General features: G+C 39.1%; 1 protein-coding gene across 2 annotated transcripts in view; it reads left to right on the forward strand.

Moving 5' to 3' along the window:
• The first annotated feature begins 1,571 nt into the window (after positions 1–1,571).
• The window catches only part of LOC142377228 (voltage-dependent calcium channel subunit alpha-2/delta-2-like), a 47,681-nt gene continuing 34,666 nt past the window's right edge, over positions 1,572–14,586 (forward strand). For both annotated transcript variants that reach the window (XM_075461137.1, XM_075461138.1), the window contains exons 1-2: positions 1,572–1,955; positions 12,106–12,187. In XM_075461137.1, the coding sequence (XP_075317252.1) occupies positions 1,840–1,955; positions 12,106–12,187 (198 nt within the window). In that variant the 5' untranslated portion in view covers positions 1,572–1,839. The remainder of the gene's footprint in view (positions 1,956–12,105; positions 12,188–14,586) is intronic.

Consider the following 14,586-nt stretch of genomic DNA (forward strand, 5'->3'; position numbering starts at 1 on the left):
TGAACTCTGATTTATTTATTCATTCTCCTGAGATAGAGTGTAAAACAGTCTTGGAAGAAGTGAAACTGTGGTTAAACTTTTTCCTGCTCGATGCGTCATGGCTCTCAGAGCATTGCTATTTGCATTCATGGACAGGTTGTAAGAAACAGATCAGAGCTTGGACACAAAAGACAAGCCTTTGCTTATAAATCTCTCTGGAAGTTAAGTTAAAACACTGCACAATGTCACTCTAATGAAGCAAAATATTGAATCATGCTGTAAAAATTGGCTTTGTTCTTAGACATTATAAATGAAATAGTCTCTATCTGTACTTTTCCATGATGACCTAAAGTGATCCAGGAGTAGAAAGACAAAACAATTGGGAAAGCCTGGGAAAGCAAGGGCAGATTCACACACACACATTGTTTTGGCTGATCCAGAGAATATGACGAAGCATGTTGAACCTACTCATGTCCAATCATACTCGGTCGAGTGTGAGTCCAACCTATGAGGCTATAAATGCATATGATACCCGGAAATGGAGGCTCAGTCTGACGGATCTCCTGCGGGAGCTCTGTTCCACTGAGCCCAGCGCTGATATGCTTTGACATGTGACTACCAATAAACACTTTATTTAACTTGAGATTCCTCCGGCTTGTTCTTGAGCTGCCATTGAAAGAATCGATCTAACAAAGCAAAAAAAAATGTCCAACCCTAAGATGCCTGAGATGGAGCTCATATTCTCTTGAAGGAACATAGAGGAAATGTACTGAGGCTTTTGTAAGCTGTTTACAAATACTTGCAAGAAAGAAGACATTCGCATAAATTTTGTTGACAAGTTCTGTCATTAAAATGCCTCTTATAGGAGAAGTAATGAAATCTCTTCCTCTAATTGAGGGGCTGGTCCATGCAATTCATAGACATTTCCTGCAGGTAAAACTACTATTTTCTATCCAGACTGTAACAATATGTGAACTGGAAGAAGTTGGTCTGGTCGGTGTTATATCTCTTTGGGGAGTCAAAGAGTCGTTAAACAGGTCTTTATATTTTTCCAGTCACTCCGGGTAGTGGGCACATACGGGCCCAATCTGGGCCATGTTTGGCTAAATTACAATACTGGAAAGTTTAATGTGGGCTATAGATGGCCCAAAGTTTAGGCATGACATGAGGAGTGTTGTCTGGGTAAGATGTGGCCCTAGAACCGACCAAGACATGGGTTACAACGAGTGTTATAAGGGACAGATTTGACACAAAGATTTACAGCAAGGCCTGGAACCAGGTCTTTTTTTTGGGGGGGGGGGGGGGGCGCAGATGTGGCCCACATGACATGAACCAGATCCTTAAGTAGGTGATCTTCAGTTTTGAGTCCCCTGGTTTAGAGAAACCCACACAGACAAGCTCGCGATCAGAAAAGCTAAATATATAGCGATGACAAATCCCACGTGGCTCCGCGGAGATAAATAAAGCCAAACTAGATGCTTCTTCTCCTCCTCTGTTGCCTGGTGAGCGTGAACGCGCCTGAATCCACTGAGCGCTGACTAGAGCGAGCTGTCGGGGACGCGCCGGCCTGTGCGATTGTGGTGTGTGTGTGTGTATGTGTGGGAGCAGGAGGGGAGACTCTGCAGTGTCTTGGCAGCTGCATTAGTGCATCTCCCACCGTCCGCGATGCCTCCACGGCCGATGCCTGCCTCCTCCGCGTTCACTTGACAGCAGAAACCGATATGAAGTCGTCGGGACACTGAGCCGGACATTCACACTTTCTGACTGCATCCCTCGGAGACAGTCGAGAGCGCTTCAGTCAAGCACCAAAACCCAGAGACCAGACGAGATTTTTTTTTTTTTTTTTTTTTTTAATGGAAAATGGCGATAGGCGAAAGGTCTCGCAGCATTGTCTGCTTGGTATCTATTCAGATTATCTTGATTTTCAGCGCATCGTGGCCTGGAGCCCAGGGTCTCACATTCCCACAGCAATATACGTAAGTAACTGAAAACGCAGTCGGGCTCCGAGACAACTTTGGGCTTGACCGCTCAGCTCTAAGACATACTTTTGTCAACCTGTTATTATTATTTTTCTGCTCTTACATAATTTGTCAGTGTTGGCGATTCCATTAACGCAAACGCAGTGCATTTAGAGACCGGTGCCCTGAAAGGTGTAGTCCACACTGTGACTGAGCATGCACAGAAGATTCACGCACCATTTGCAGGGAAATATGAGCAGGCAGACATCAGCTTTGCTGTCAAGTGGAAACCCTCATAAAAGTCTCTTGATCAAGTTATGCTCACTGTCAGTTACGATGAGTTGCATCTGGCCAATGATTCATCCTCCCCATTACCGTATGATGACCTGTAGCCTTCATTTGGTGCTCTGTGCACTGACAGCAACACATATTTGGACAAATATTGCCACATTTCAGATATATGTATGTTTGAAAATAGTTCTCATTTGTGTTTTCCTGTTGATTCTGGAGAAACGTGTCTGTTTTACAAATGCATGCACGGTGTGATATTTCTGTCTTTGAATGTGAGTCAAGATGCATTTGATTTATTTTAGATTTTTGACAGGCAACATGAAAACAGTGTCGGCATAAAACTGCTGCTGTGCATCCCATGCTGATCTGGTGCTCCAGCACTTAATATTCCAATGCAGATGCAAAAACAATTTTTGCACTCTCCGTTCCCACAGTCTTTGGAGTAAATCATACTGTTATTGCTTCTGCCATACCAGCAGGCTACTAAATGCTCTGTAATGTGAGGCGCAGAAGAAGAAAGGTGTGGTTTCGCTCTCCATTCCTGGTTAAAGCTACATTGGAATTAGCATTTCCCTCTTTTTAATCAATCCCAGCTCTTTATTCTTAGCCTTTAACCCATTAATGTTGAGTACAGCTGGCACTTATCTTTGGACTACAGTTATCTGGGCCCTTCTCCAGGCTTAGCAATCATGCTGCTCTGGAGGGAGGAACGGGCCAGATGGTTAACTCATCTTCAGGGCGCACAGTGAAGATTTTTTTGGCCAATCACAACTGGAGATATGAGTTGTATTTACCAGTTAGAAATGGGTCTGTAAATGAAGGAGGTGTGGGCAACTGGCCATATGTGTGTGTGTGTGTGTGTGTTTTATGATGAATTGGATTACTTGAAATAGGGTAGAGTTGCTCCTTTCTATTCCTCCTCCTCCTTCTTCCCTCTGCTGATTTTTTTGCTGAGTGCTCTAAAACAGCTACATAGCTCTGTGCCCTGGGTCGTTTCATGTAAGCTAAATGAAGCAGAGTGGCTACGCTGAAGAACAGCAACTCATTTCAATTAAGAATTAATACTGCAGTGGTGAAGATTTATTTCTCTTCTCACTTCCCCTTTTTATTCCCACCTCTTCTGTTGTTTATCCCTGTCTATCCCTGCTGATCGATAGGTAGATATATATATATACATATATATATATATATACATAGATAGATAGATAGATAGATAGATAGATAGATAGATAGATAGATAGATAGATAGATAGATAATTTTAGCACAACAGTATTTTGATAATATATGTAACTTTGTTTCAAGAAAAGTTTGCACACTGTTAAATGTCGATAGAAATAGAATTCAGTTATTTGAAAATCTGTTTCAAATCAATATTATTCTAACTGACAAAAGGACAAAGAAAACATGTAAAATGTTCAAAACAGAGATTTAAAAAAGCCCCAATTTTTTAATTGAAAATTGCAAAGAATTGGGGGATTTCGTGGTGTCTTATTAGGTAGCCGAGCGGCTCGTCAACTAATAGCAAGGTTGGCTCTTGTAGTGTACATCAGTTAGCATAATACCACAACGCCAAGTAAATTCAGAGAATCTGGAAAGTTTTCTTTATGCTTCCAATGAAACTGACAACTGATATTGAAAACTGGTCTCAGACAGCACAAAATGAAAATGAAAATGAACATGGCTCTGCAGTGTAAGTGACTGGAATGGAACACTTCATAAAAACACTGATGGTGAGCAAAGTTTGTCAATGCAAATTGAAACAGACTGTTTCATCCAGCGTCGACTATGATGAAAATCTATTCAAACTAGAACTAAAACTACATAATCTGAAATAACTTCTTAAAAAAGGCAGAAGGTGATTACCAGAACCTTCTGGTGACTTTATTAACCTTTGTTATCCCCAAAATATTACATGAAACATCCAAAATGGCAGGTGATGAAAATGTGCCCGTCACCTCTTCAGTGTAACTCATTTTCCTTTTTTTTTCTATAAGCTAATTAAGTATAGGAATGTTCTCAGATGAGGCTTATCTACAGTTTTGCCAATACTTTGATCAAACTTTTAACTTTTCTACTGTAGCTGAACGTGTAACTTTCTAATATGATAGATAGTTATTTTGCAGTCATCTGGAAGCCTATACCTATGTTTTGTGAAGTCACTTCACTTGATTAATATTGCGATATAACCATTACCTAATGATAATAAGGAAAATCTTACTCGGCTTGGATGATTCATGGTGAAATCTATTCGCCCCATAATGGTGTTTTCCAGAAAAAAAGATATGTAGGAAACTTTTTTCTATTCTTGTTGTTCTTTGAGCCAGATCTCCACTCAGCTTCTCAGTCTTATTCCTATCTATATTCTGAAGGTTTTCACAGTGAGTTTGTTCATACATTATTCATTGCCTGATTTATGTAACATTTATTTCCCCAAAACATGGGGGAAAAGTGAATTTCCATGGCTGTTGACAATGTATGTTGATTTATAGTGTGAGAAGAGAGAAAAAAAATCCCCTCTGTTCACTTTGATGCGTGAATGAAATGACAAACCTTTTGAACCTGGAATTTCTGCAGTATTCTGTTCATTTATAAATGAGTATAGATTATATTTGGAAATCATGAAAAAACACAGGTTTTAAACTTAAACTGGAACTTTCCATTGATTTTTTTTTTTTTAATGTTCAAACATAACTGTGAAAAGATTATTACTATAATTTAGCTGCAAATTGCGAAAATATAACATCGGCATCGAATGTATTAATACCTCTTCTGTCTGCATCTTCCACCTACACCTCTGACGCTCCTCCTTCCCAAATCTCTCCTTTTCGCCGCTTTAAGTGAATATGGGTCACGTCGAGTTGTACCTCTCTGTCTTTCTTCACGAGGTTGTAAGAATACAGCAGGTAACATAATAGATTCACCAGCGTGCTTTGCTGTTCAAACCCCTCCACTGCTGCTCAGTTGTACGGAGCTTTCTGATGTCCCACAGGGCTTAGGGGAGAGGAAATGGAGCGCACAATTAAGAAAAAAAATCAGCTTTGTACTTCAGCTGCCGTTAGAGGCTGCTCTGCAGTTCTATTGGGTTTAGACACATATAGAACAAAATCTGATTTAGTCTGATTTAATCACAGCATCTTGTCAAGATGTCATAGCATCTTTAATGTGTGTGCTGTAACAAGTTTCCTGATTCCTGTCTTTTGACAATGCGGATACGATATCAGTTTAAGTGAAGATGACTTCTTAATTCTTTTGCAGCACTATGATCAAAGTTATCAGCATATGGAAAACCAGAATTCATGTGTTACCTTTCTGTCAAATCACCTATTGGAGTAATTCAGAGAATTAATTTGTTATGAAAATTTGAAGGTCAAAGATCCTCTGAAAAGCAGCGTATGTGATGGAGGTGGATCAGGCCACCAGCCTTTGGTTAGTATTTGGTTCTTGCATTTTAATTAATGGATCTATGGGTTACTGAATTTTAATGGCAGGGAGGAACATGAAATTATTTGATAAAGTTGTAACCAGCAAGCAAGAAACGGTCCTCCAAAAAATGACCTCATGGGTCTTTTGCTCATGCAGGGAAGTCCAATGTGTAATTATGTTGGAAAAAATATGGACTGCGTTTATATGGCGCTTCTCTCACCGTATTAAGCACTTAAAGCATTTTATGTTACTTGCCACATTCCCAACTCCCCACTCAGTGTTTATGCAGTTTTTCTCTATCATACACAAATTCTCACACTGATGAATGGCATCTGTTAAAATGTGGGTTTCAGAGTCTTGCCCAAGGACACTTTGTGACACCTGTGGACTAAGCTGCCAACCTTTCGATTGGTAGACAACTGTTGTATCTGCAGAGTCTCAGATGGTCCAAATACGAAGGAGTCCAACACAAAGACAGTATTTTAGCCTAAACCTAACAAAGGAGTGACAAAAGTACTTGTGCTGACGTTAAGGCAACCATTAAAAGTGTATCAATTACAGTGATACTGGTATGTTTTTAGCTCTCTAAACCTTTTTTCCATTTCTAATTAGGTATAAAACCCAACCTGGAAGTAAGTGTAACGGGAAAGTGATCTTGTATTATAGCTAAGATATGACCTGAAAGTGAGAAGAAAAAAAAAGGATCTTTGTCTGAGTTCAGTTTGTGTTGTTTAAAGAACACCCACTCCTACTCTCCTTAAGAGGACTGTTATTGGAAGCGCTTGAGAATGACTTTTTGTCCGATGTGGGAACATTTATATGAGTTACATCAATGGAGGAGCAAACATCCTACATGGTTAATTATTTCTGGCCTACAGGTTGCATTTAAGGTATAAACAAAAGACTTCAAGCAATCAAAAAGGTCCTAAAGATTGGAGGACTTGTTTCAGTAGTTCCCGCTTCTATGGTTCATACACTTTGTTGTAGAAAAGAAAACTACAACAGCCATGCCATGTCACCACAGTCCTAAGTTTTCCAGGACTGGAAAACTGGAAAACTTAAAATATGGACTGCATTCATCTTTCCAGTTGCCATGCACTTATCTGGAAGAGCTAATTCAGCCTTTTATTGATGAGAACACAAATCTAATAAAATCAAATATGACTCAAATCAACGAATAGATTCAGATTTGAGTCACTTCAGCCTGTTAATGGGAATTTAGTCTGATCCATTTACTCCAGTTAGAGGACACTAAGTGTGTTTTTGCTGCAGATTCAGGACATGTGGGGTGCAGATAGGAGATGTGAGTTAATGCACGGCATTTGATGTTCTTCAGTATTAAAATTGCACTGTCTTACCAAGAGCGCAGCCAGTATTTTGTCTGTATGTGTCTTTGATTTCATTACTGTGTGGGATTTTTGTTCAGAAAACATTTTTGCTTTGTACGTACTCAGCTCTTTCACTTAATTTGCTTGTAATACTGTATTTTATATTTCCTTTTTAATTCATTTTTTTATGTAGTATTTTATTTGCTGCTTCATTTTCCATTGTCAGGGTGGAGAGGGGAAGTAAGTGCTGTCAGCTGCTTATCTTTTTCAGCTTCTTTTTGTGTCGCTGCTTCTACTGCCTCAAGGTGAAAACGATTTCACTTTTAAACAGTGCTCTGCAGATAAACTGGCAGGAATTCAATCGTATCTTCAGTATGAACCTTAAGGATAGCCTTATTACTGAGTTACACGAAAAAGCTAGCTTCGTTTTCACACGGTGTCTGTAGTTTGGCACTTTCTAGAAACCCAGAATCCTGAGTGTGAAAAGTGCAACACTGCACTATGAGCGCAGGCTTTTCATCATCAGCTCTGAACTAACTATTTCAGCTCTACTAATAACAAAGGAAAGAAGGGAAGCTCCATAACATCTAAAGTGCTGTGTCTCTCTGTGGCTCTGGGCAGCTGAGTGAAGATTTGTTGCTCGTTTGACATTAGGAACAAGCCCAACAAGGCTTTAAACTGTGATGTTGTCTCGTAACTCTGCTGGGATCCGTCTGATGGATAATGAATCCGCTCTTTGGGCACTGATAGGACTCAGGGTGATTTTCTAGGTATTAAGTTGTATGTCTTGGTTGAAATAAAACAGGTTGGAAGCTCAAATATATTCACTGCTCTGCCAAGGAATTAGGACTGAAGCAGCTGAAAAGGGGCAAATGTGAATCCTTACTGATGCTGCATCCATATTATCCCTATTCAGTGTCTCTTGTAGATGGAATAAAACAATCTGGACATACTATGAAATCTGCAGCATTTTTACTCTAGTTAGTCTTTTAAAGCACCTCCGTTTATTTGAGGATAATGGCTCACACCTCAAAAAGTTATTTTCCCAACGCAGGAAGGGAGTTTTGATCTAAAAGGAAATTGTAGATTGGAATATGGATATGCTCTAGCATTTATTATTCGGATCACACATATGAAGATACTGTGCTGTGCTGAGATGAGAAAGAATTCTTAGTCCAATGACAGGTTGAGAGAAGTGCGATACTGTTGTTTGGGTTCAAAACATTTGGGGAATGGCATGTTTTATTTATTCAGAAATCCTCCAGAGACACCAGCAAATCAGCCAAAATCATCAACATAGGTGGTTTGATAGATCTTGCTCTAGATTTTGTCTGTATTTAAATAATGTTTTTTTTTCTTTTTTTCATACCGAAAGTAAAATTAGAAAAAAAGAAGAAAATAGTCTTAGCTTGTACCGTGAAGCCAGAGAGGACGATGTTCCCAGGAGTGAAATATCACTAATGACAAATTTATTATTATTTGTTGTTGCAGTTTGGAACAAAATAGGACCAACTCCCAAAATGTTTTTTTTTTTGTATTACGTAATACATAAAGTAATATAATTATTGTATTATATTCCATTTCTATTTGTTTCTATTAGTTGTTTTTTTAGATAATAATTTTTATTCTGTGTTATTTCTTAAATGGTGTACAAGTCACACAGTCAGCCAGGGGAGCTACAGAGTTGTCTCTCTCGGCTGATGTCTTTGTACTCAAAGGTTGTGGATTTTTTTTTATCAAACTAGTATTCTTTGACACGATTGCAGTCTTATAGAGTAATGATTAAGTACAAAGAGTTCAAAGCCCATTCAATTAGTCTCTTAGAAAAAACAAATGGAGCTTTTTGAACTATGGCTCACCAAAACAGCTCCTTCCACACTGCAACGTATTGAGAAAGTGCGAACATGTTTGCTGCGTTGCCATGGTGAGTCACTGCTAAAATGTGCAGTTCTAATGTGAAGTTTTCAGATTCTTGAGGTGTTATGTGATTTTCAGAGAGGAAGACCCTTTTTAATCAGGTATTACGGATTTGTCACGTTTTGTGACAGTGTTACTCCACGTCCCAAAATGAACGTTCTAGAATATGGCGCCGTTGTGAGTGGCTGGCCGTCTACCTCTGCTGCCTTTTTTTGTGTGTTGTCATGTTTTTATCGTTTTCATCACTACTGGTGTATGATCGCCTGAGTCACTTGAAAATCCGAGATTCTGTGGACATAATATCGATCCAGGACAACGATCAGACAAAGCCACTCCACCTGTTTTGGAGTCTGTACCCTCTTACCTATGGCATCTACCTGGTCGGTTGCCACGCAACAGCCATCGCAGAAGACGTGGAAAGAGAGGTGGAGTAATATGCCGGTTGAAAGCCCACCTGGCTTCGCCCTCCACCAACAACGCTCGCCATCTGCTGTCTGGTCTCTCCAGTGATTGCATATCACACATGTATGACATCCGACGCTCCGTGGATTACTCCTACCGATGGCTGCTGCCAGTCGTACCGTGGCCGGGTACCCATCTCCATGCCGCCGACCCATTGAGGATCCGCAGATGGGGCCGCGCACTGGAGAATCTCCGACCCATTAACCGGGCCTCCCAACAGACAGATCGCGTTTTGTTCACATGGCTCTCATCAACACCAGATCCGTCGCAAATAAGACTTTTATCCTAAAACCCAGTAGTATGATGACACTTTTATCTTATTTTATCTTATTCGATTTTGTTGTATTTTATTGCTTTCGCTGTTATTTTATTGTTTTTATTTGTTTTTACTTATTTTTGTCTTTATTTGTTACCTACTGTAAAGCACTTTGGTACATCGTAATGATAGTTTGTAAAGGGCTATATAAATAAAATACATTTACATTTACATTTACAATAATAAATATGGACAAATAAGGACATAATCAACATATTGTTTGAGCAAGCATCACTACAGTTCTCACAACAGCAGCACATCTGTAGCTTTTTGAAATAGAACAGGTATAGGTAATATAAAGGCACGTAAGAGAAGTAACCATTAATCTGGCCTGTTTCATGGAAGGTTTTCCTGTTTCCAAAGATTACTGAATACCATTCAATGCTAGCTATCATACTGCTGAGTAATTGCATGGTGTGACACACATCAGTGACATTGTCATCATTTTTACAAAGGAAAATCTGTGTGCAGGCAAATCCTTAGACGGATATATTCATGTTCACTGTGTAGTTTTAAGAATTAGTCTTACAACACAGAATCAGAGTTTTTCGATTTCGTGACAAAAAGGGAGCATTGCAGAGACTTTGCTGCCTTTCAGACATGTGGTACTTCTGCTCTTGGCAACGGGGGTGACCCGCTTGTAATTCCTAACAATTTCCATTCATATTTTTAGGTGATTGGATTTACGAGACTGTTATTATCTGGGTCAGTTTCAATACTGCTCGCACAAATCTCTCATGGCAACACAAACAAGCTGACTTTGAGAACTTATCCACAGTTTGGATGTTCTGACTTAAACTTAAGTAGGCTTTTGTCATAATTCTGTAGTGCATGTGGAGCTAGTGACATTTTACATTGTGATGTATGCTATGTGGATGGGAATGCTTGGGGAAAAAAAACATGCAAACAGATAAGTCCCCACTATATGTTGTTAATGGATAAAAACTTTACTGCTCTTCCTAAATTTTTCTCCCACAAACTAGTTTTGCACTGTTCATCTTAGAAATGCAATTCAAATGCCAAAACAACTTGCTCGTTTGCATGAGGACTGCCATGACTTGTCTCAGACTTATGTAGTACTATATCCAAAATAATCAATGATTTATGGGAAACTTAGGCTTAATGTTCAGAGAAAGAGTTTATCTGAAATTCAGCAGTTTTAAGGGGGAAAAAAAATGAACCTGCTGCAGCACGGCCCCCGTTTTCACTCTGAACTGCCTAATTCCTAAATAACACTTTTTGTGCTAAAAGCTTACAAAGATCTAACTGATCCATTGACTAAAATACAACATTGCCAGCAGAATTTATAGAGAAAACCAATAAGTACTCCTGTTTTTAGTTCGCCCATGTGTTCAGTTTTTTTATATCAGCGCCACCAAACCATGTTTGCAGAAAATCGTTGTGATGCTCACAGGGGCAAAAACGTGTGATTTTGAGTAGCAGTTTTTCTCTAAATAGCCACGTTTCGAGACAAAGTTTTAGTGAATTTTCAGTCTCACTCTCACCACTCTGCATGAGATTGAATGTTGCACTTAAAATCACCATGGCAACCTCAACTGCCACAGCTAAAGGACATTCGATAATTAGCCGGTTCGCTTTTCTTTGTTCTGTTTGCACACACTTTGACAAACTCTGCTAGACCTTTTCATCAGTTAAATTGAGACAAGGGATAGACCTATTCCTATAGTTTAGTTCCTATAGACCTATAGTTTAGCTAGTTATTTTGTGTTGTGACTTTCTGAATATTGTTTTTTCAGACGCAGAGCTAATATCAGGCACATAACTCCTGAAATCAACCACAAAGCTGAAATTCATTTTAAAGTTATGAAAAGTTTAAGTTACTGTTAATCTTAATTTACAGCGCATACATGTTGTTTACGTATGTCATATTGCCTGATTTTTAAACAGCGCTTTGTTAATTCTGGCCACTGGTTGCTCTGTTTTGAGGACATTGTGAGGAAATCCAGCTTTATCGTGGTGTTTTGGCAGCCACAGCAGATTTTAAGAGCCATTTACACTAATTATGACAATTGATCAATAAATCTTATTCAAAAAGCTAATGGAGTTGTCTATGTTATCTGTGCTTCCTTTATATTCCTGCTGTCCTCTGTGTTACCATTTTGCTTGTTGGTCAAGTCTCCCCCTGCTTCTTAGACAATGATTGAATCAGCATTATCTAAATAATTGTTGGTTGTGATGTGGAAGCATATTTTGACACAAAAAAAATCTGTATAACTTGAAAGCAATTTTCTTTCATTTTCTCCTTAAAAGTTTTGTTTTGTGTTAAATTCATCTAATCTTTTTTTTATCTGAAGAGGAACTTTTTTGACAGATCAATGTTCACGTCTGTGAAATACATGCACAAACACACACATATCTTCTCATCTGTTTTGTGCTGCGTGACAGTCAGCCTGTGATGTTTATCCACAGGATAATGCACTGGGCCCGGCGCATCGAGCAGGAGATTGACAGAGTCTTTCAGCACATCTCTGGAGCTCAGCAGTTGAAAGGGGTGAGTGTGTGGTTCATAGTCTTACTCATCAAAGTGAGGCATAAACTCGATAAGGAATCCATTGAGCAGAGAGGGCAGTGTGCTAAATAGCTGCGAATCCATTAAGTTTCAGGGCATAAATAGGTGCATAAAACAAGAAAACAGTCACAAGCTGCTGCCTTCTTTATTTATTTATCTTTTTAATGATTTTCCTGGGACCTCTTGTGGACCCTTGAACAACCAGTAACACATTTTTATTTTCTCCTGGAACAGAAATAAAACCAATCCTGAATAGCTTTTATATACAGCAGTTTTTCATGCTTTACCCTTTTTTAAGTAGAAATGCTATGGCCAAATTTTTTTCTGGCACTGTCTATGCTGTTTACAATAATTATAATATGATAATGAGTCTTGCACACATTGTTTAATTCCTACAATACAAAAGAGATGCCTGGGCACACACGCCCACAGTGGTTAGATTTGGAATATCTGACATTATACACCATGAAGTCACGAGCTTATTAACTCCTACAATCATGAATAATAACTCAGACCTTTCATGAGCTGATAACCCAGTGCCTTTGCTGAAAGGTAATAGTGGAACTTCTGTGTACATGGCGGGTTTTTCTTCATCAATCTCTCAATCAGAGACGATTACACACTATATCTGATGTATGTTTGCTGCACACTACCTGCATTACAGTAATCTGACTCCTGGCTCTCTGCAGCAGCCTGATTTCTGAGTCGTCATATCCACTAAATTGATTTTTCATATTAACATTTAATTGAGTCAGCTAAAAGACGTTTCCTGGAATTTGGCTTCTCAGTATCTCATGAAAAGACCAAAACCAAGAATGTATTAGTCACAGTACCTCCCAGCCTCCTCAGCACATTAGTGGCTCTAAGCTGCAGGTCCACCAGTTAAAACTGAACTAAAACTGAATGCTCAGAAAAGAGCCACATTTTAATTTCAAGTATTAAGAATATGACAAACATGACTTGATAATGCACTTTATGTTGTAAGTTTCATCCTCAAATTTGATGTGCTGAGAAATGTTTGGGGTGTGAGCGAGTGCTGAATTGTGGATTTTTACACCACTTGTCAAGCTCCATGTTTTGGTACAGATAGACGGGTGGAGACAGCCTGTGTTACTATTTCTGGCAGGTGGCCAAACAGCTTCACTCATGGACCCCTTCTGAGGAACCTTTTAGCATTAGCTCACCTATCACTAAACCTTCAGGTTCCTCAAACTGAAAGGAGCTACGACTGCTTTTTGGTGAGGACAAGACACTATTGAAAGATTCCCACCGGTGAGTGGCACGTGTGGAACGGGATGATTTTCATTTCGGCTCACACTTCCACGATGCAGCAGATCAGCAAACCCGGCCTAACTACTAATTAAATATTTACACAACCCACTTAAAAAAGGGGGGAAAAGAGTGTTTACAAAAAAAATTGGGCTAATGTATTTTTTTTTCCCCAGAAGAAGTCGTGATTTTAGATTTTTTTGGTTTTCTAACATTCTTTTTGTATCTAAAAGGCTAGATTTGCACATCTAAAACTATGAATGAGCACCGCCTTCATATTTGACCAACAAGCTATTTTACAAAACACCCAAAATGAAATTATGAACCTTTAAATAAGTATAATTTGAACACTTTAAGTGTGTATTCTCTGTGTCGGAAAACCTCATTTCCCATGGGAGGTTTGCTCATTACATCAGTAGGAAAATCCTCTTATTTGACATTGACGTATATAACAGTTTACAATGTGACGTCCTGGAAGTTTCTCGTTGGTCTTGCAGAACTGATTTCATACAGATTTTCTAAGAAACAATATATGTATCAACAATGTCTTTGTGTTAATCATATTTGACCTACTAATTAAATACACCTTTAGAGAAATATCTATACACTAATAAGCATCACCTCATGTTTTCCCTACAGCTACGTAAATGATGAAAATCATTCAGATCAAATTTGTGCTTTGTGACTTGTTGTGACCACATAAAATGTGGTTAAAAAGAGGGTGAAATGAAGTCTGAGAGGTCTATGGTCTTCAGAGCAAATACTATCCTGTTTTCATCTAAAAATGATTGTTGAAATCCCAGCTGGTGCTTACTCAGTTTTTCACATGCCCAGTGTAACACCTGACTTGGAGGAGTTGTTCATGTGAAAGCAAATGCCAACAAACAGGAGCAGAGCTCATCTGCAGGGGGCAAGAAAGGCCGGCTCTGGTAGAGCTGTGTGGAGGCGTTTCCTCAGCAGAGAGCAGTGGCACGTGTCCTCTGTGTTTGTGTCACAGCGGAGCAGATGGTCAGCCTGCAGTAATGCCTGGATGTGACACTCACTTGTTCATTCAGTCCTCATTAATCCCTCTATGCATCTGAAACGCTCTTGATCTGTTAAAGAAAATTTTC

The sequence above is a fragment of the Odontesthes bonariensis genome, chromosome 3 (assembly GCF_027942865.1).
Source record: "Odontesthes bonariensis isolate fOdoBon6 chromosome 3, fOdoBon6.hap1, whole genome shotgun sequence".
Classification (NCBI taxonomy): domain Eukaryota; kingdom Metazoa; phylum Chordata; class Actinopteri; order Atheriniformes; family Atherinopsidae; genus Odontesthes; species Odontesthes bonariensis.